A 23,154-nucleotide genomic window follows, 5' to 3' on the forward strand; every position below is an offset into this window, starting at 1 on the left:
CTTATTTTCAAAACCGCGGGGTTATTGGGTGTTTTATGCTTGTCAAATAATAAAATTATGTCTTTCAAAAAATATCCATTTAAAGTGAATGACATTCTTTTAAACATTCTAGTCATCTGGAAAAACACATGATTTCGGTTTTTCTTACAAAACCTAATTGTATTTTTGATTACATGCAGCCTTTCAGAACAATTTCAAATCCTTCTTTAAAAACCATAAACAAATCTTTCCAACTCCAAACGTTTGAACAGAAGTTTAGTCATATGACTAAACCATGTAGCCTTTTGAAAGCATGTAACAATTTGTATGAGCAACAGACCAAAATAGAAAACTCTAGCCACTAAATCCAAATGTTGTGAAAGCTCATGAGATTGTGTTGATCCATATGATAGATTTTGAAATCTGAAACTAAAAAAATTATAAAATGTATAAAGAAGTCAAAACAGCACCAGGGTTTTATCCATCATACACAGACAAATAAATACAAGATGACACGTTTCTAAAACCTGAATTGAACAGTAATATTCAAATATCAACAATGACCAAAAAAAAAAAAAAAGTCTTGTTGGGTTTTATTTTTGGTTCTCTGCTCAATCAACTCACCTTCAATAATGCTAGCAATTTTTAATATGAATGTTTAGAAAATATTATGATGCAAACATTACTTCGTGCTTAGACTTTGTTTGTTAGTTAGCAGTTAGCTAACTGCTACTTGTACTAAAATGTTAGCTAACTTAAAGTCAGCATAAACCCAATAGTATCTGAATGCAGACTTGGATTAGCAAGCTGAGACTGCATATCTCAGAAATGCAATGTCAGACACAATGCACTCAGTGAAGCTAGTAACGTCACTGCAAGGTGTAAGGTTAGGGGTGGGCATTAAAAGCATTGCATACAGTTCAGCCTGCAAGTGCATCCAGACGCCTCTCCATGAACTTAAAGTTGCTGAGACTTTTATTTCAGTATGTTGATAAACTTCCAACTGAAACTGAATATGGGGGCGAGGCGAGGGCGGGGCTTCATTCTGTCATAGATAAAGGGGCACGGTTAAGAATAATACGATTGAAGCGATCAAACGGAAGTCATCAAAAATGGACTGCCACTCCAAACGCAAATTACCAGACTTTGATTTTTTAGTGGATAAACTTGCATAATAGTTCACCTGAAGAATAACAGTGTGCGCTAGCAAAATAAACATTGTTCATTTTTATTTCACACTGACTTTAAGCACTAAAAAGAGAAATGACTTTACTTGTTTTCCAATAGTCCAATATATCAAAAGACAATCCTTTATTTAATCTTTTTAACAACAACTTTTGATCATGTTCAGTCAGCTAATTATATTGCATTCACCCATAGCAGTCTGCACTTATTTATTTATTTTTTTAAATAAAATATTAAATTAGAGCCTGTATCTACGCAGTCAATTCTGGTCCTCATTGAAGCAATACTCCCCTCTTTCATCACTGTGTCTCTGCCTTCTCCTTTTTGTCCACATCTACTACATGCACCAGTGCTCCATAACCATTCATCTTTTTGAGAGCGAGTTGACCACTGGTTACCAGCGACTGGTTTTCAATTTCACAAGCATTTCTTAAGGCAAATAGCTGACTGATTTCCATGAAGGTTTTGTTCTTCGTTTCAGGGATGATGAAGAAGACGTAGGCTGCCACCCCGACACACACTCCACAAAACACCAGGTAACAGAACGCCCCGGCTGACATCTAAAAATAAAGGAAATCTAGAATTAAACATCTTATTCTTTTATAAGTATGTCTACATAAGATTATGTATGATTCAACATTACAATTAATATCAGGATATTCTTTGATAAAACGAACAACGGCAGCATGCTGGCTCAGTGGTTAGCACTACTGCCTCACAGCAAAAATTTCTGCATTCCATTCATTCCAAGCATTTCTGTGTGGAGTTTGCGTGTTCTCCCTGTGTTGGTGTGGGTTTCCTCCGGGTGCTCCGGTTTCCCCCACAGTCCAAAGACATGCGCTGTAGGTCAACTGAATAAACTAAATTGGCTGTAGTGTAGGTTTGTGAATGTGAATGGGTGTTTCCCAGTATGGGGTTGCAGCTGGAAGGGCATCCGATGTGTAAAACATAAGCTGGATAAGTTAGCGATTCTGCTGTGGGACCCCTGATGAACAAAAGGGACTAATCCGAAGGAAAATGAATGAATGAAAACTAACAACCCCCATCCACAAACGGTATACTGGTTTCAAATTGTCAAAACATTTGTCACATTGACGCTAAAAAGGTAGTGTTACATGGGTAATGATAATACTGAACAAAACAATAATGTCCAGAAATGTCAAATAAATAAATATATTCTGCCACAGGAAGGGCATCTGCCATGTAAAACATATGCCAGCGTAATTGCCGGTTCATTCCGCTGTGGTGACCCCTAATAAACCAGGAACAAAGCCTAAGGATGTAGGGAGTAAATACATTTTTAAATCATAAAAATAAATGAATTAAATAGGTAAATAAAAAAAAAATTAGAGAAAGTAACAAGAAAAAAAATAAATGACTGAAAATACTAATAATTAATTTACAAAATAATCAACTATGAAGTCTAACAGAGGTAATACATCAACAAAAGGGGTCAAAAATAATCAAAGTATGTGGGTTTTTGCAAAATACAATGTTTTTTCATAGATACTGTGTTTTCTTTTTCTATTTCACTATGTTTGTTGATGTTGCAGAAAATAAAAATAGCATTTATGATTTACCCCTGTAATATTATAGCCATGCAAAGTCAACTGATATGCCAAATTTTAGTATCAGAATACATTATATTATTTGCTATGTCTAAACATCTTATTTCAACCTGGGAATTAACCATAATTTTTAATAATTAATAATAAATTTTAAAAATAATAATAAAAAATAAAATGTTTACAATAAATAAATGAACTTCTTTTTTTCTGAATCTACACAGAGCTTCCTGCAGAAGGGGCTCACCTGAAGGAAAGGAAAGACAAATCCTACAGCGAAGTTTGATATCCAGTTGAGAGATCCTCCTACAATGTAGGCAGAGGGTCGATGAGATTGTTTAAAGAGTTCTCCTGTCATGAGGAACGGGACACCAGCTGTGCAGGAGCAAACATAATACATAATAGCATCAATGTCATATTAATAAGATATATTAGAATTAATAAAAAAAGCAACAACTCTGAAAAGTTGTAACATTTACGCAGCAGTTTTTTTCATTGCAATAACATTTCCCCAGAAGGTGGCGCTAGTTGACAGCAAATCGTGGCTTCATTTTAGAATTAGCATAATTAGCTGCAGTACATAATGACAACATTTTTTTAGTACACCATGTAGGTCAGAGTAAATATATATACAAAAAAAATGTTGGATTTTTTTTTTTTTATAGTGTCCAAGAATAGGCTTAAGTTCAAGCTCAGTCAAAAAAAATGTTTTAAATATATGTAGGTGTGTATGTATGCATGTATAATATATAAATGTATATATAAATACTCTGCTTTGATTGGTTAGTCAGATGATTGCCCAGTCTGTTGTGATTGGTGATTGAAAAATGCATGCTACAATTTACTTTCAATGAGCAGAAAAATGTGTTAACAATGCAAACCAAACTCTTTCAAGCCTCAGCAACATCTACAGTGTTTATGAGCGGGTCACAGTAGATATGATTTGGCCAATAAAGACCATAGATGTTAAAGAAGTTTGTGAAGGATATAAAGCTGGCATTACAGACTAGAAGTTTAAAACTGGTTCTAAACAAACTGCTACATTACATGAAAGGCAGTATCTGAATAAAGCATAACAGAGGCACTAATAGTTACATGCAAGAATGCAGGAATACTCTATGATAGAGAAGTTCCTGTTTATTAGATCCTCACCAGGCCCTATGCAGAATCCAGCGATGATTCCCACCACGCAGGCCACACTGATGTACCGCATGAAGGATATATGAGCCTAATCATAGACAAAAGAACCACAGAAATATAGAAACAAAATACAATGCAATTTAAAAAATTCCAAAATGTAAGGTCAGTACATTTTTATTCATATTAAAAGTAAATAAACAAATAATTAAAAGATTTAGCAGGGATGTATTAATAAAAAAGTGAGCGTAAAGACATTTTTTCCATTTATGTTGTGTATAAAAAATTTTAATTGAACACTGCTCTACTAAACATTCTAGTCTTCAAAGACTTGTGAAAAAAGAATAAGATCAGCATATTAGTATGATTTCTGAAGGATCATGTGACGACACTGAAGACTGGATGAATGGAATTTTAGCTTTGTCTTCGCAAATAACAATAAAAATCACAAACAAAAAAATTTTTAAACTAAAAATCACAACAATATTTCAGGAAATTGATGTCTTTTGGTCAAATAAATGCATTCTTGGGGAGCATAATAGTCTTGTCAAAACATTAGTAAAATTTTAGCTTGAGTAAAATTCTGAAGCTAGAAATTGTATTAAAATATACAGTATACACTAATAAACCAATATATTGCATGCTAATATTCATATCTGAAATATTATGGGAGATCATTATACCATTTCACAGTATGGTTCATTGTACATACATCCTTAGTATGAGTGTCTGTGGTTTAATTACCTCTAATAAGAGGGAGAAGGTGATTCCAGCACAGCACACACCCATGAAAGTGAAACCACCAATCATCAAGGGTCTTCTACCCACTCGCTCGATAGCAAAACACTGGACAACATTCAGAGAATTTGGTTATTATAAATTACTCGGTGTTAGTTAGAAGCCAGTTATAAATTTGCCATTCCAGAATAGATCATTTTACTCTGCATCTGACCCTGGACCACAAAACAAATCATAAACTTCCATTTTCACTAATTGAGATTTATACGCAATATAAAAGCCGAATAATTAGCTTTCCATTAATGTATGGTTTGTTATGATAGGACAATGGTTTTCAGAGATTAAGCTATTTGAAAATCTGAAATCTAAGGGTTCAAAAAGAATCAACATACTGAGAAACTTGCCTTTAAAAAGTGGAACAAATTAAGTTGTTAGCATTGCATATTACTAACAAAAAGGTTTAAGAAAAGTCTTGATTTTCTTACAGGAAGACATTTCCAAATAGTCATGGAAGACCATATTTATCCTTAATATACTAATTAATTTGTCATCAAATATAAATCAATAATTTGAACTCATATAATGAATTTTTGGCTATTCCCACAAATCTATGATATGTGATCCAGGGCAGCATACTGTATACACTAAAGCAAAATGGTAGCCATATTATGTGTTTACAATGCTGCATAGAGCCAACATTAACATTAAGTATAATTTTAAGTACAAAATATACAATATTTTCGGTATTTAGAATCAGTTGTTGAGTTCTCACCCCTATAAGCCCAGCGATGACCTCTATGGCTCCAGTGCCTACAGTTGTGTATTGAATCTGATTAAAAGGAATGCCAGCGTTCTCAAAGATGTCATTAGTGTAGAACCAGATCTAGAAATGGAAACCAGATGTTGCATTTTATCATCTCAAATAATGTTCTTGTCTGTTTATAGTCACTGTCCTCAACAGAAACAGAGAGCCACACACCGCATCGATTCCAGACAGCTGCATCCCAGCATTGACAACAATGACTGTAACAAGCTGCCAGCGAACAGACGGATCCCTGAAGAGCTGCAAGACTGACACAGTCTCCACTGAGGATAAAGAGCGCTGTTCCTCCTGCATCTCCTCCACCTCAGCCTGGATGTTACCCTTAGCACGATACCACTTAAGTGCTGAAAAAACAGGAATCAGAAAATAAGTCATTATCCTCTTGAGACCAAGGAAAAAATATATATAAAGTGATTTTTTTTTCATGTCATTACATTGTTAAGAGCATGAGAAGAAATTTTGAATATAAAATTGTTTTCATATATTATTTAAATGTAAACTGTAGTGAACATCAGTGGTTTGTTTTTGGCAGTTGAACCAATTGTTTTTAATTTCCAGGATTTTTTTATTCCAATCTTTGTTTAAAGATTCTCAACTACTTTATCAAATATATAACAGAATGATTTGATTTTGCTTTTGAAACATTTGAAAATGTCCATAAGAGTGTATTAACTGTATGTTGAAATGAAATAAAATCTAGTAATTGTAGTAATAATTGGCAGGATGTTCATAATAGTATCTTTTTATAGGAATAATGAAATACAATTTATTTCCCTGTATTCACTTCTTGTGTCTCCTATAGTGCGTAATAAACATGCCTTTAGCTCCGCTGTCCACAACAGTGGACTTGTATGGAATGAATGCCCAGTTTCATCTTAAAGTCATATTTTGATTTGGAACCCCGTACTATTCTACTGAGATGTTGATTTATGACAAACACTTTAAATAAAGGTGCTAAATTTTAACAGTAATTATACTAAATCATCACTTTCCATAAGAACATTACACTTTGTTATAAAATGTCAGCAATTTTATTAGTCTATGGGAAGTCAGTGTTTATTTTGCAAGTGCACATTGTTATTTTTTAGGTGAATGATTAATCCGTACGAGATTTAAAAATTTAGGTATTTGTAATGCAGCAAGCCCAGAGACCGATGTGTAAACTGTGATTTTACATAAAATTAACTTTAATGTGTGATATGACTAAAATGCGGTCATAAACAACTATTTTCTCATATCAAAGGTGTATCGATTTGGACCGGGAAACAGTATTCCAGACGTCACGACTTAACAAGCAGACAGTGAAACTTTTGTGTTTTCGAAAAAACCCTAGATGTGTTCTGTACAGAACATTTAGGGCTCATTTTAATGATCTAAAGCACATGGCGCAAAAGCATTAAGGGCGTGTCCAAATACACTTAACCTTCCTGTCGTGTTCGGGTCAAATCCGACCGATTTACATCTTAAATCACTCATAAATAATGTGTTTTACATCTGATTGCCTCAAGGCCTTATGATATCCTTCACACTATACATTTAAACATATAAAAGTGATCATCACCTCTTTCATTGAACTGAGTCACTCACTTACTCACTCATTTCAGACTGAACAGTGTATTTTGCAGGTCTCTCTCTATTTTGCACACATCTCTTTTATGCGCTTATGTGCTGATCCTCCAGCCTGATCTCACAAAGAAACATCACTATTTTACGTTTTGTCAGTTTAGTGGCTAATTCATATGAGTTCAGTCATACAGAATTGTAAGATTTTTAAAAGGAGGCATGGCACCCAACCCCACCCCTAAACCTAATCGTCATTGGGGATAAGCAAATTGTACAAAACTGTATGAATGAGATCATACAAATTCATATGGATTAGCTACTAAACCAATCAGTTATTAATTGCCATGAAAGTGTTGGATCCTGATAACTTCCTGATAAAACAGTGTCTGTTATGTGAATTCATCTATGTGTGTCTTTCTTTCTTTCTCTTCTTCTTTTTGTTTATTTATTTATTTCTCTCTCTTTGGAAAGAAGCACAGTAAATGGTATCTTGTTTCCTTTCTTTATTTTATTATTTTTGTTTATTTATTTTTCTCTCTCTGGAAAGAAGCACAGTGAAGGTATCTTGTTCCCTTTCTTTCTTTCTTTCTTTCTTTCTTTCTTTCTTTCTTTCTTTCTTTCTTTCTTTCTTTCTTTCTTTCTTTCTTTCTTTCTTTCTTTCTTTCTTTCTTTCTTTTTGCCAGTCTACGTTCAGCCAATCTCGGAGTCTTGCAGAGTAGCTTAGCTTAGCAACAATTATTTTGTTATTTATTAGACCATTATTATCTCACTCAAACATGACCAAAGTATAACTAGTGCTAGTTCTGTGTCCATGCTTACTGTATATACCCTTAGTCAATATTCCCTATACTAGTACACTTGAAGGACTGAAAATTCGATCACTCAGAACACAGGAAAGGAAAGCATTTTGTTTGTGCTTTGCTGGTTGATAAATCATTCAGATGAAATTTATTTGGTCAGAGCCTGTGATAATTATTTTAGAGAGGTTTAACAACAAAGTATTTTGATTGATTTTCTGTCATCTATTGTTCATTTTGTAATATATTTTTAGCACCTAATTTTATTTTCATTGCAGTTATTTTATATCTAATTCTGTATATTCATGTTAAACACTACTTTGAGACATTCATCACAGCTAAAGAATGTTGAATAAAAATTTGGTGGAGAAAAATTATTTTTGTGCTAATATAAGAGCAGTTAAAACAGACCGGTCATTTTTGACCGGGAACACTAAAGTAAGGGGCGGAATGTGAACACGACAGGAGGGTTAATATTATAAGAACTGAAAAATATGGTTTGTGCCCTGGCACATGGTCTAACAGGGTTGTGCTTATTCTATAAATGAGTTATGGGTGTTTTGAGCATAACATGCATTAAACCAATCAGAGTATCATCTCCCATTCCCTTTAAGAGTCAGTTGCATCATGCCATCGCACTATTTACATGACTAAATGAAAAAAACTGAATGCTTTACTAGTGAGAAAACAGTTAAACAGACCATCTGCGCGAGGATAAAGAACGAGCCTCCTCCATTCGGCCTCTTTACTTTACTTTTACTTTACACCTTTGCTTTTGTGGATTAGGAAATGGCGCTGTATGTACTCCACTGAAGACATCCATTAGTCTACATATTTAATTTAGTTTGTTAAGCGCAAAGATTTGTTTCAAAACTATTTCTAAATTCAGTTCTAATTTCCAGCAAACGAATAAATGAACAATAATAATGAAGTGTGGTCAAAAAACAGAGTTATACCCAAACACACATCCTATTCTTGTGTCCTGCATAGTGATGAATACGTCTCCAAAAGCTGACAGATGGACAAATCTAAACTTTTTTTAATTAAAACAAATACAAATATGCATGAGTTTGCAAGTTCTTCCCGTGTTCATGTGGGTTTCCTCCGGGTACTCCGGTTTCCCCCACAAGTCCAAAGACATGCGCTACAGGTGAACTGGGCAGGCTAAATTAAATTGTCCGTAGTGTGTGTGAATGACAGTGTATGTGTGTTTTCCAGTGATGGGTTTCAGCTGAAAGGGCATCTGCTGCGTAAAACATATGCTGGATAAGTTGGTGTTATGCTGGTGGTTCATTCCACTGTGGCGACCCCAGATTAATAAAGGGACTAAGCTGAAAAGAAAATGAATAAATATGCATATAAAAAAATACTACTTCTACTACTACTACCACCACCACAACTAATAATAATAATATTAATAACAACAACAACAACAACATTATAATAAACATGCAAATTGTCATAAATAAACTAAAAGCATGGAGCTAGTGTTTTTATATCTATGTAGTAAATAATAATTTTTGTAAGATTTTAATCCTTATTTTAATCCTTTTTCATATGTAAAGATATTTGTGTATTGCTGTAGATCCTTTGTGTATTAAGCGTTTGAGCCTGCATAGGTGCATAAGTAATGTGCTCTGCACTGGACGTTAGACCAGCTTTTAGTTGGTCAATGGCGTGGTCTATTTCAGTTTCCCAGAATAGCAACGTGCCAACAATGCACCTTAACAAACCTCCTTTATAGACCAGAACACCCATGAGTCCACAAAGTAGCAGAAATGGATTTGCTATTTAAACAACATAGCGCAAAGCAGGAAAACTAGGGTAGCACTGGTCTAATTATAGCAACAAATCGTGCCAAACATGTATTGCGCCTTATTGCGATGGGTGTGTGATATAGGGCCCTTAAACTTAAGCATGACATGTACTTTCTCAGAGAAATTCACCAAGATATAATGCCCACTCCTCCTCTGCATAAAACATATGCTGGATAAGTTGGCAGTTTATTCCGCTGTAGCAACACCAAATTAATAAAGGGACTAAGCAGAAAAGAAAATGGCTGAATGAATGAATGAATGAATGAATGAATAATGCCCACTCCAATAGTACAAATGCCTATTCCTAGTTCTCAGAAGGTTATATAAAATGGACCTAGACTATTAAGGAATAATGAGTCACATCACGCTTGAACACTAGAGAATCACAACAAAACAATAAAAACAGAATTATTATACTTCTGCAACTTCAATTCAGTCTACTTCAAATTCTGAATAAATTTTACAAACAGAAATTGATGAATATGAATTGAATAAGACTCTTGGATGTATATCTAGTGTAGACTCCAATATGTAGAAGTGCAATACATTGTAGTGCAAAGAAAAACACTTGGAAAAAGTAACCACTTTTATTTCTTCTATCATGCAGCATTAGAAGGGTTAATACTAGGCTTTGATTTGTGACTGTTTAATAATTTATCTCATTCATCTGGTACAACTTAAAGTATGCTTAAACTTGCAACTCAACATTGCCACCCAATGCTTAGTTTCATTTTTAATAAGAAAGCGACATGAAAAAAAAAACTATGAAAATGGATTGATTTGTCTGCTGCTGCTCTCCTCTAATCCTGTCTCACATTCTTTACTGTCGAGAGTGTTCCTGCCTGGTAGCTGCTGAAAGACTGATAGGCCTTTGTAGTAGTGGCTTCTGAAGCTTTGTGATCACAGTAAAGGCAGTAATAGCTTATGAAAGTCTCTTCGTCTGACCACTAATCCTGCCAACACAATTCATTGAGCCTTAATGCAGCGAAGAGGAAACATGCAGATTTCTTTTTGAATAGTCATTCTTTCCATGGAGGACGATTTAAAATAGTTTGGTTGTTGTCGTCTCTTTATTCGTTTTAAACTTGACGCATCAGAGGATGCAGTGGTCACTGTTTTTCATGCAATTACTTACAATGAATGGAGGTTAAACATTTTTTAAGACAAAAAAGCCCCATAGACACAAAACCACAAAAAAGTATCATCACAAATTCCAGGCAACATATTACTCAAGTAAAACAACAACTTTGTGTAAGTTAAAATATTATTATTTGCAGTAGATCTTTAGTATTCCAGAAGAAACTAAATTAAAGACACACTGGAAATCACAGATTTAATACTCTCGGAGTAATTGTTTTTTTTGAAAAAAAAGAATGACTTTGGGATTGCTAATAAGTACATTCTACATTGAATGAACATGTTTGGTATGAATGTAATCCATACGTACTACATCCTGTGACTTGACCACGTGTGACTACATGTGACATGCTGACCACATGTGACCACTGTGTTTCAAAATCCTCTCCCACAGTCACACGGGAAAGTAAAGCGCCCATCGTATCTCACTTCAGAATCTCAAAAGTGATTGTAAATTTGGTGTGCATAAATATGGGAAATTGATTCTTATTTAAATCTCATTTCAGTTTCTGGACATTTGCATTTGTTCACAAATTTCAAAAATGAGTTTCCTAAACACTTATTTAAATATTATAATAACTGTAGAATGTTGTCGGGAAAAAAAAACAGAGAAAGTAAACTGCGAAAGACAATTTAAAAGTTCACACTTCCAGCACAGATTAGTGGAATAATTTTGGACGTATAAATGAGTAGTAATGCTGTACAAATTGTTTTATGGACTAAGTCTGCAAATATATAACTTGCGCAATGTGTGTATCCGCAATAGTCACATAGCAGGTTTAGATTATTTATTAAAGATTAAAAGATATAGATATTATTTCTTTTTTTATTTAATTTATACAATGATGACCATCTTATTTTATGTTGGATTGCTTAATTTCTGTACCTGAATACTATTAGACTCTTCAGAAAACCATAAAGCACAGCTTAGTTCCCTTTTATCTTTGCTCTGTTGTATTTATATATGCTTGTAATTTATTAGAAATTATGCAAACGATGAAAAAGATTTGATCATACAAATCTAGCTAAATGCATGAAATGTTTCCAAATAGAGCTATTCAAATTCATCTGGTGTAATAACATTCATATCACAATATAAAAATAAAAAAAAAATCACAGAAAAACAAAATTTCGCAATGTCAGATTTTTCCAACATCATGCAGCCTAAATATAAACTATAGTGTCTGTGAATTTTAAAGCAAAAGACAAGTTTAAATATGTAAGTCTTCACGTCAGTATGAATGAATCAGAAATGCAAAATTTAGAAATACAAAAAAGCAATTATCACGTAATTTGATTATTATTAGTTATCTTATGTTTTTTTATCTTAAGAAATTAAATTTCTGTATAGGTTAAAATAGATTTCTGTTAGGGCTGCATTGCTAAGTTTGAGAAGACTGCCATACGTTTTATGGTTCCAGTCATCTTAAATGCAAACTTAAATATAGTTTAGGCATAATTATTTTTTTCCCATCAGAAAAAGAAACACTAAACTGTAATGAACTCTTCAGTAAATATTTTTAACTGAAAATTTGTTTCAAAAATCAAAACTCTATTTTTAATCCAATTATGAGATTAGGATTAGTTTGCTTAACCCATTGCCAAATTATTTAGCTTGTTTTAAGGAAAAACTCACTTAATTTTGATATATTATTTCTGAAAACAAGACAATATATTTTGCTCATCTAGAAAATGCTTCTTGACTTAAGACTTTTTAAATATTTGGATTAGAAACAAAATTAAAATTAAGAAAATCATTTTTTTGGAGTAGCAGCAATTGTCAAATTGAAAGTTTCCAAACGAACAATCAGGATACTTTTTAGCCTGCAGTTTTATGAAAAATGAATTAAACTTAATCCTTAGCTGCTACTAAAAAATCTAATAGGTGTCTAAACCTAAAAGTCTGGATAAAACAAAATGAAAATCTAACAGACGACTACCAATTGTCCAAAAAAACAGACAAGTCATCAAATGCACAGAAATGAATGAATGAACGAATACATAGCAGAAGTATGTCTATCTGATGACTAGTTTATTTTTTTGGCTATAGTTAGAAGTCAATTAGTTTTAGAGTCCAAATTTTGCCTTTTTTTTTTTTTAAGCAAGAGGTATCTTTAGATAGATTGCTTGGTGGGTATATGGAGAAGTTCTGTATGCAGCCATAATATAAATTTTATGGTGAACTATAGTTTTACCTGTGATAGTGGCATGGATGTTCCTCTTTTCTATCAACAGGTATCGTGGACTCTCCGGGAACCACGGCAATAACATGAGCTGTATAAATGTAGGAACCACGACCAAAGAGAAGAATAAAGGCCAGTGCTCTTCCTGTGCGAAACAACAGAATGATAATGACAAGATTAACCTGACAACATTAAAGTTGTAACGAAACTGTTTAAAAAGACAAATGATGTTAGCACAACAAAAGTTCTAAATATTTCAATAAATGTATGTGTATTAGAGACAAAATGCAGTGTTAGAAAATGTAACCAACCTTGCCCAAGAGCTCATGGAGTCCCAGAATCTGTGCAATAAACACTCCAATACAAATGAAGATGCTGGGCACGAGTCCTAGAAACCCCCGGAGATTCTTTGGAGCAATTTCTCCCAGATACATGGGCACCACGCTGAGAGCTATTCCTACAATAGCACAGCAGAGGAGCACATATCAGTACAGGGACTAAATGCACAAAATGAATATTACAGAAAACATAACAAATCTAAGGAGATAATTTCCTAACAGTATTAGTACACCTAGGAAGTTTTTTAAAGAAAGGAGGAAGAAAGGAAGGACCAAAACTAAAGTTAATACACTAAAATGGTCTCTATTAAAAATAATTTAAAAATTCATTGCAGGCATGCAACAAGCGAAGGATAACTAAATGATCATACAATTTTCATTTAGTTTTTTTTAACTGTTTTATTTATTCTGAGCACTGTATGTACACTCACCGGCCACTTTATTAGGTACACCTGTCCAACTGCCCATTAACGCAAATGTCTAATCAGCTAATCACATGGCAGCAACTCAATGCAGTTAGGCATGTAGACATGGTCAAGACGATCTGCTGCAGTTCAAACTGAGCATCAGAATGGGGAAGAAAGATGATGTAAATGACTTTGAACATGGCATGGTTGTTGGTGCCAGACGAGCTGGTCAGAAACTGCTGATCTCCTGGGATTTTTACTCACAACCATTTCTTGTGTTTACAAAGAACGGTCCGAAAAAGCGACAATCTCCAGTGAGCGGCAGTTCTGTGGGTGCAAATGCCTTGCTGATGCCAGAGGTCAGAGGAGAATGGCCAGACTGGTTCGAGCTGATAGAAAAGCAACAGTAACTCAAATAACCACTTGTTACAACCGAGGTATGCAGAAGAGCTTCTCTGAACGCACAACACGTTGAACTTTGAGGTGGATGAGCTACAGCAGCAGAAGACCACACCGGGTACCACTATTGTCAGCTAAGAACAGGAAACTGAGGCTTCAATTCACACAGGCTCACCAAAATTGTACAATAGAAGATTGGAAAAACATTGCCTGGTCTGATAAGTCTCAATTTCTTCTGCGACATTTGCATGGTAGAGTCTGAATTTGGCATCAACAACATGAAAGTGTGGATCTATCCTGCCTTGTATCAATGGTTCAGGCTGGTGGTGGTAATGTAATGGTGTGGGGGATATTTTCTTGGCACACTTTGGGCCCATTAGTACCAGCTGAGCATCGTGTCAACGCCACAGCCTACCTGAGTATTGTTGCTGACCATTTTCCATCCCTTTATGACCACAGTGTACCCCTCTTCTGATGGCTACTTCCAGCAGGATAATGTGCCATGTCAAAGCGCGAATCATCTCAGACTGGTTACTTGAACATGACAGTGAGTTCACTGAACTCAAATGGCCTCCACATTCACCCGGATTCAATCTAATAGAGCACCTTTGGGATGTGGTGGAATGGGAGATTAGCATCATGGATCTGCAGCCGACAAATCTAAGCAACTGCATGATGCCTTCATGTCAATATGTACCAAAATTCTAAGGAATATTTCCAGTACCTTTTTGAATCTATTCCCAGAAGGAATTAAGGCAGTTCTGAAGGCAAAAGGAGTCCAACCCAGTACTAGTAAGGTGTACCTAATAAAGTAGCCGGTGTGTACATGTGTGTTTATAAAGTGCCTATTGAAAATCATCATATTCAGTGTAAATCTACGACCTATACCCACATTACACGTTGTTTTTAAAAGACCTTCGGGATAAAGTTAGAAAGGCACAAACTGGGAGAAGGCTACAAAAACTTTTCAAAGGCAAGAAAAGTTATTTGGAATGTGATTTGATTTCAGGCTGCATGTTAAATAAAGTAATTATTTCAAAAGTATATGATGATTTTCTTTAGGCAATATTCATTCATTTTCCTTCAGCTAGGGGTCAGTGGAATGAAGCGCCTATAGGCGATGTATACGAGAAACAGTAAACGATGACAGAACTGTCATTTCTTCTATAGTCAATGACCTGAATGTATCCCTGTAATGAAGCGCCCAACAATGATCATCTCTGGAGATCCACATAACCGGCTGAAGCCCATCAGAACTCCAGCGATAAACACCAGAACTGTGCTGTGTACCAGTGTCCCTTTCCTACAAATCACAAAAACACACAAAGCATTCAATCAGCAAGACATTTGGCCAGAGGAGAAATTATCGTATTCAGCTGATCCTGGTTTCTCTCTAGATTTTTTTTTCTTTACTTTCGTCAATTGGTGAGGTTTGTTCCTTACCACTGTCACCACTGGCTTAATTGGGTTGAACTAGTGGGGCTGCACGTTGGTGGTGTTGCTCTTTAGTATTTGGCCTTTCAATAGTGACATTTACATTACACTGAACTGAATTACACTGAATTGAACATCAACTCTGACAAATGAAATGAAGCAGTTTTAACTTACTACATCTATCACTTACTACAACTCCATCTATGTAAGCTGCTTTGACACAATTTACATTGTAAAAAGTGCAACAGAAATAAAAATGAACAAAACATTTTAAAGCAGAATAAAAAGTTGGGAAAATAGGAAAGAATGTGTGTATAAACAGCATACTCTACCTCCCAAATCTGGTGACCTGCATCCTCACTGTCAGGGAGCCCACCAACCCTCCAATGGCAAATATAGACACAGTGAATGAATACATAAGCGTGAGAGTCTCTTCATCCACTCCTGACCCATGCCGCCTCACAATGGTTTGATTAAAAAAGTCCTTTATGTACTACGAGAAGAACAAATACAAGAAAAAAAGCCCTGTGTAGCTTAACATTAATATACATTTCTACTATCTTGTCTTTTCTGCATTGTCTAATAACATAAATCACATACTGACAATCCTGTCATCATTTACACACCCTTCATTTGCTCCAAACCTGTTTGAATTTCTTACTTCTGTTGAACACAGTAGAGTGTATTTTGAAAGCTGGAAACCATTGACTTCTGTAGTATTTGTTTTTCCTAAAATGGTTGTTAATGGCAGTGTTGGCCAGTGGCTAAGTATTTTGTTAACCTCAGTGTTGTACTTGAGTACATATTTTAATTATCTGTTCTTTTATTACAGATAATATAGTATGTCTAGTTGGTATATTTACTTTAGGAACTTTTACTTTTACTACATTTCAAAACAAAATATAATACTTTTTACTCCACATTTAGTGAATGAAGCTAAAGGCAAAAGGTTATTGTGAAGAAAAGAAAGTCCCACCTGCTTAGAGATGAGACATTGGTGTTCAAGTCATGAAAAAGCTGAATTTTATTAATGAACCTGTTAAATCAGTTCACAAATTGCTTTGAACATTTGATTTGTGAACTGTACTGAAATCTGTTCATGAGTCAACAATCACTGATTCCAATGTTTCATTCAGAGTGAATCATCAGTATCATAGATTTTACAAACTAACACATAGGTAATTCAACGAGAATGTGGTTTCATGTTTTTACTTTAATTATTATAAATTATCAATGTTTGCATGTGTTACATTGTTACTTTAAATTTAAGTAATTAATATTTCTTGCAAAATAACATTCATCAGTAAGTACTTTAACTATTTAAATAAATTAAACTGTACTTTCGCAATTTAAGTTTTGACTCAAGTAATATTTCAAGAGTTCACACTTAGCTGATAATCAATAAAGCGTATTTGGCATGCTGTCCCGGGAGAGAGCTCGTAATATCCTCGAGCCTGGGGCTCCCTCCCGTTAGAAGCGCGAGAGGGGAGTTCGAGCTCAGGTAGGTCTCGAGAACTCCCCTGCTTGTTGCCGCGTGAGAAGTGTAAACTAGGGTTGTATTCGGTGATAATTTTGTTTAGTCGATTGGCTGTGGTTTATGTTTTTGGACTGTGGGAGGAAACTGGGGTACCCGGGGGAAACCCACGCGAACACGGGGAGAACATGTAAACTCTGCACAGAAACACCAACCAGCCCGATAGGAGGTTGGACCAGCGGCGTTCTTGCTGTGAGGCATTAGTGCTAGCCACTGGGCCACCGTGTCACCCTATCGGAAAAAGGGGGAGGAAGTAGGGGTGGAGGGGGGGGAAAGCTTCAAGACAAAGATAACTGGAGTGAAAAACTCTGGTTATTTATAATGCTTCCGTAATCATCTAATGGGTCAGATAACGGAGCTAATAAGGAGCCAGCCGTGTTGATCATAAGCACGTGATGCTCTTGAAACTAGTTTATAAATAAACCACACTTTGTTAAACGAGGCTGATATTAAACTTCTGCTGGAGTAATAATTTATTATTATTTTACTCAAAGTAACTAATTTGTGTACTTCATCCACCATTGGTCAACAATTACTGGTTTACATCTTCTTTTGCATTCAGCAGAATAAAGAAACTTGTAAACGTTTGGAACCATGTGAGGGTGAGTAAATGTGCAAATTATCTCTAAATGAGAATTCAGGCTAAATGTTTAGCTTCTCATTTCCATTTTTCTTTACATAGGTTGCAGTTTTAATACACTCTGATAATTCTAGTCTGGACTCGTGACTTGTTGGCACAAGCATGTAACATTTCAAGCCTCCACTGTAATCAAGTCTGGACTGTTTTGCCTTCTTTAGAGCTTTCATGCCACTATTCAAATCAGTCATAGTTTGGATTTTAAAAAAATAAATAAAAGAACAAACTGTGAGTAATTATTACAGCTGCATTTTAAAAAATGTCTATGATATGATATAGTTACTCACCTGTGAGGGTGAATTAACCACAGCCAGGTTATAACCATAGAGCATGGAGCTCCCGAAAGAAGACAGAAATGCTACTGCCAACAGGGATGAGGTTAGATGCTGAAGAAACAAGTGACAGACAACTATGTGTCATTTAAATTGTAATTATTAACAACATAATAAGTTTTAGGCTTTTACATTTCCTAAGCAGTTTGGCACATTTTTAAGCAATTGTTTATAACATGAAGCACTGTCATAAAGAAGCTGGTCTTGAAAACAACAAAAATATAAACAAACCTTTCTTTAAATCTCATATGAGCATTATAAGCAGCTTTGTGTGTTAAACCCTGTTGGCTACTGTACAGGCAGTGTGTGTGTGGATTTGTTATATTTTACACATTGCAAACAATGTACAAAAATGTAGATTTTCCTATAGGTCCTATCAACACCACACTAAGCATTAATGTTATAATGTTTATAAACTGTAAACTGGCTCTTAAGTATTAAAGTCTGGCACTGGTCCATTAAGCATGTGACCACATTAGCGTAGAAGTGGACTTGAGTAGATCTGGCATGAGTGCTCCTTGCAGCAAACTGAGTTACAGAAATTACCCTGCACATGCACCAAATTAAACACTATATCAGCACCTGCTAAATGTGTGAAAGCAGTTCTGTGGGATAGATTTAATGTAAAAAACAATCTTGGGGAATAGCTAGTTACAAGTTGCTCTGCTACTAGCTTAGCTACATAGTAGCTTAACAGCTCAGCTACTTGTCATGACACAATGTAGCTTTTCCAGAAGCTAGCTATTTTTTTTTCAGCATTTAGCAGAGTAGCTAGTCACCAAGCAATATGGTACCATGTGCTTAATCCAAGTTAATTATTTAGCTGTAATGCTTCATTTGTTGCAGTTTTGTACTTTGACTTCAGAAATTTGAGAAATTTTGAAACATCGTAAATGTATTGTATTGTACTGTTTTAAGTACCGAATATTTTAATTAATATTAACATTTATTCACATATAAATCTTTATGAAAAAGTAGCATCAAGGTAACTAGCTACTTTTAGGAGGTAACTTGTAATGTAGCTATCAAAGAGTAGTTTGTCAATAAAGATATTGACTTATCAAGCTACAATTTCAGAGTAATTTCATAAACAATTGCCAAAAAATTGGATCTTATTTGGATGAAAATTGGATTAAACATTGGAGCTTTTGAATTGCTTTATGGGACCTTAATTTCTGCTCTGTTTTTGGTAATGAAAAATTAACTCTACAGGTTAACAAAGTGACTTTAGTTCACATTTTAGTCGTTGTACTGTAATTTATAAAACAGTTGTATGAGTGGAAATCTGAAAACTAAAAAATGGTGGAAAGAATTTCAGTTTCTGATGGAATATTGCAGTATTTAAAGATATTTATCTGTTTGCATCTATCTATCTATCTATCTATCTATCTATCTATCTATCTATCTATCTATCTATCTATCTATCCCCACACATTTCTGACATTTTTAATTGTGTTGCAATTCTTAATGCATAACTACATAATCTTGTACCTTCATCTTGTCAAATTTTTGTATTTCACTCACCTCCTACTTGATTAACGCATTATTATGCTTTAGCACAACTCCCCAACTCCCCACAAAATCTCCATTGGGAAAAATACTACAATAACCAGCATTGCTGAGAACATGAGCAAGCATTAATGCAACTGACAACATTTTTTTGACCTTATTCTGTATTTTCTCATCTTGTTCATGAAGCCATTTTTGATGTCACAATAAGTTATGAAAAGGTTATTGCAGCTTCATTTTTAATGACTTTAAACATAGTCTACTTGAAACTACTATAGGTGGGGCAAAAGCCCCCTTGTCACAGGACCAAAGCAGAGAACACAGGGTTCTCAGAAAAAGATCTTTCTCTACATCAGGCACAAGACGTTCACAAGATGCAATAAATTTCTGGAAGAAAAATCCCATTCATTTTCTCCAGAGTGAAACTTAGAAAAATAATAAGGAGCAAGACATTTCAACCAAGAGCTCAGAATCACTCATTTTATGCTGTGATTCTGCTCTAAATTTGTTTTGGTCTCTATATGGTAAATGGTAAATGTTCCAGTATTCTGCTCCAGTATCCTCATAAAAGCTTTTACAAAACAGCTTATTCAAACATTTGTCACACATTACAATGGCACCCATTTAAGGTCTTGAAGTTTCTTCTAATAAGTTGATTATCTGATTAAGCCGTGTTGGATGACAGAGAAATGCAAAATGGTCCTCCAGAAATGTGGCTGAGAACTACTGTGGGTAACAGGTTTGGGTAGGGTTATGGGTTGCTCCCACATACAAAAATCAACAACAATATTACAGCATATTTGCCATTACAGTGATAAGCCATTACCCCCTCTCCCTCTCTCTTACCATTATTATTGTTATTTGTAGTTTTAGTGCAAATTATTCCCAAAGAGCTTCCTATAGGTAGACAGCAGCTTGATAAACATTTAGCGAAATATGCTATATGTCAAAATAAAACAACTATAAGTACTGTAAATGAAGGAAAAGGCTATGTTATTTAATGTTGTTTAACACCTAAAGCTGCTTGTTGTGCTTCTTCTCAGCAGGGTGGAAATACACAAGTTCATGAGACACTTACTACCAATAATTATTTCCTATTTCTATTTTAGAGAACAAATAAACACAGTAAATAAAGAAATAAATCCAAAAACATGCAATCTGTCAAAATGAAACAACATTAGGTTCTCTAAAAATACACTTTGGCCCCAGTGCACGTCACAACATGGGTTTAGATTTCTGTTTAAATGTGTTTTTGAAGAGGTTCACCAAGTAAACAAGTCTTAGCAAACAAGTTTTCTTTGTTGAAAAAAATAATGGCAACTTCTCCCAGCAAATGCGAAGGAATCACAGACGCCTCATGACACGTGAGAGAGCCTTTTCATCTAGGGAAACCATCATGTTTTATAATACTCTAAATATTTTCTCCCTCTCATATCTCCCGCGTCAGCAGACTTAATCAAATACTATACATCATTTGCACGAACCAATAACTGCAACTACTACAACCAGCATTAATAATACAATTAAATTAAACCAACTCACCCCTCTAGTTTTCCCTGGATCTATCAAAACCTCCTCCGCCATCTATGAGCTAAAGCAAGCGGCTCTTTGACTCTAAAACTCGAATGAGAGAGACTATTGTTTTTCCCCTTAAAAACCTTATACCGGCGGCATCCCAGCGCAAGTTATTTTCAGAAAGGAGGCGTGCTGATTTATGACTCAATTTTGCACATTTCTCCATTTAATAGGTAGGCGGGAGAGTGTATGATGTTCAGCCAATCATGGTTTGCTGTCAAATAAAGCTCCTCCTTCACACATTTTTCATCTTTTTAAAGGGTCAAGCTGTGAGACTGACGCTGTCACGTTAACAACCCTCGTGATTTAACTCTTTGTTCAAATTAACTGCAGTTCAGATGACAACCTGCCCAATATGGAAGGACGGAAGGATATGTTCAAACAACCATATAGACTACACTTTTTAAAGAAAGTGTTTATTTGTTGAACTGTGTGTGTGCGTGTATGCGCGTGCGTGTGTGTGTGTGTGAATTATGGTTGGGGATTGGGAGGTACAAATACTTTGTTCATTAAATGTTCTATGTCTACATGTAAAATACTATAGTCATTTATAGTGTATACTATACTGCTTTTGAACCATATTACAGTTAAGCATATTTTACCATAGGCTATAGTATTTTTTCATTAATGCTGCATCATACCCAGCTAGCAAAATTCATGTGGCTCAAATTCGGCCTACACCAGACAATTACATCCAGCCCCATTACCGCATGGAATGATGGCAATTGGGGGGTCCGCTCTTGTTTGCGAGATCTGGGCCACAATTAAGCCATAGCAATATCACATATCAGCCAGAATTCAACTAAATGAACCAGAACTGATCCTATTCTGGGCCACAGTTTGCTTTTATTCTGGCCCAGATCCGGCCCACACCAGACACTTACATCTGGACCACATACTGAATGGAATGATGGCTCTAGGGTGGTCTGCACCTGTTTGTCAAATCTGGACCACAAATAAGAAAAAGCAACACCACATATTAGCCATAATTTCCTTTATTATGGTCCAGATCTGGCCTACACCTTACACTTGCTGGGTGTGGCAAAGTACAAAAATCCCAGCTTGCATTGCAGTATGAATACATTCTATAGCTTATTGATGCTACCGTTTTCATTATTTGCTTTTGATTCTGCTGTTTATGTTGACGTTGTTGATTTTAACACTTTTAGTATCCTGTTTGTGATGTTTGTGAGTTTTGTTCATTATGTTAATTTTCACCGTTGTTAAGGTTCATACGCTGATTATTGATGTCTCTGTGAGCAGCAGTTGAACCATAGAATTTATTTGGCTTATAAACCTTTGTAAGTCTGTGCCATGTACAAGCATGATATTAAGATACTTCTAATAATGGATTAAACTTGGTTAACATCAGTGAGTTATATTACTTCATCACAGGTTGTGCCTCACTTAATTGTATTTTTTTTTTTTTTTTTTTTTTTTTTTACTTGACTTGTTTGCTGTAATTAATAAACTTTTCAAGCAAAGTTCCTAAAAGTTACAGCAGCCTAAAAGATAATGCACATTAAGAGGTTCAGGGCTATGAGCCCAACTAAGGCAAACACTTTTCTCCATGATGGTGACTTTAGTCTATGTGGCCCACATATGTTTTAAGATAACCACATTTGCCATATCTTCTCTGGGTAGCTTTGGGCTTACAGCCACATTAGCCAGAGCTAACTGTGCCAAATATTTGCCAAAAGTGGCCCACATTTGTTCTTAGGATAACTGGGCCACATTTTCACTTACACGTGTGAGCCACTTTAGATTTCCCTTAAATGACTATGCCATATTTTGCCAACTGTGGCCCACATTTTTCTTTGATAATTTGGGCCAAATTTGATATTTTCAACATGGGCCATATTAGGCTCACATTCAGATTTCATTTTGCCAAAAGTGCCAAATCTTTGCCTTAAATGGCCCATATATGAATTTGAATCTTTGGCCCCCCTTTTCCATTGTACAGGTGGGCCACTTCAGGCTCACATTCATTTTGTCTGGGCCAAAGGAAGACCACCAGTGCCTCATAGCTGCCTAAAGTGGCCCACATTCATATGTCATATACTTC

The 23,154-nt window shown here is 35.2% G+C and overlaps 1 protein-coding gene across 1 annotated transcript; it reads right to left on the reverse strand.

Annotated features, from left to right (window-relative positions):
- Positions 1-709: 709 nt before the first annotated feature.
- On the reverse strand, positions 710-21,212 carry slc2a15b (solute carrier family 2 member 15b). The gene is made up of 12 exons (XM_056475679.1): positions 21,057-21,212; positions 17,961-18,059; positions 15,835-15,995; positions 15,247-15,371; positions 13,236-13,381; positions 12,937-13,069; positions 5,584-5,771; positions 5,377-5,487; positions 4,611-4,712; positions 3,882-3,957; positions 2,977-3,104; positions 710-1,724 (listed from the first exon to the last, which is right to left on the reverse strand). Exons 1-12 carry the CDS (start codon positions 21,096-21,098, stop codon positions 1,464-1,466), a joined length of 1,572 nt encoding a protein of 523 aa, XP_056331654.1. The 5' UTR covers positions 21,099-21,212; the 3' UTR covers positions 710-1,463.
- Positions 21,213-23,154: the final 1,942 nt, after the last annotated feature.

The sequence above is a fragment of the Danio aesculapii genome, chromosome 1, assembly GCF_903798145.1.
Source record: "Danio aesculapii chromosome 1, fDanAes4.1, whole genome shotgun sequence".
In the NCBI taxonomy this organism is placed as follows: domain Eukaryota; kingdom Metazoa; phylum Chordata; class Actinopteri; order Cypriniformes; family Danionidae; genus Danio; species Danio aesculapii.

Coding starts and splice junctions, on each gene's coding strand:
- slc2a15b (XM_056475679.1), bottom strand. CDS start 21,098: ATGGCGGAGGAGGTTTTGATAGATCCAGGGAAAACTAGAGGG. Junction 13,382..15,246: donor CATTACAGGGATACATTCAG/GTCATTGACTAT, acceptor GTGCTATTGTAG/GAATAGCTCTCAGCGTGGTG. Junction 3,105..3,881: donor TGGATTCTGCATAGGGCCTG/GTGAGGATCTAA, acceptor GCTCCTGCACAG/CTGGTGTCCCGTTCCTCATG.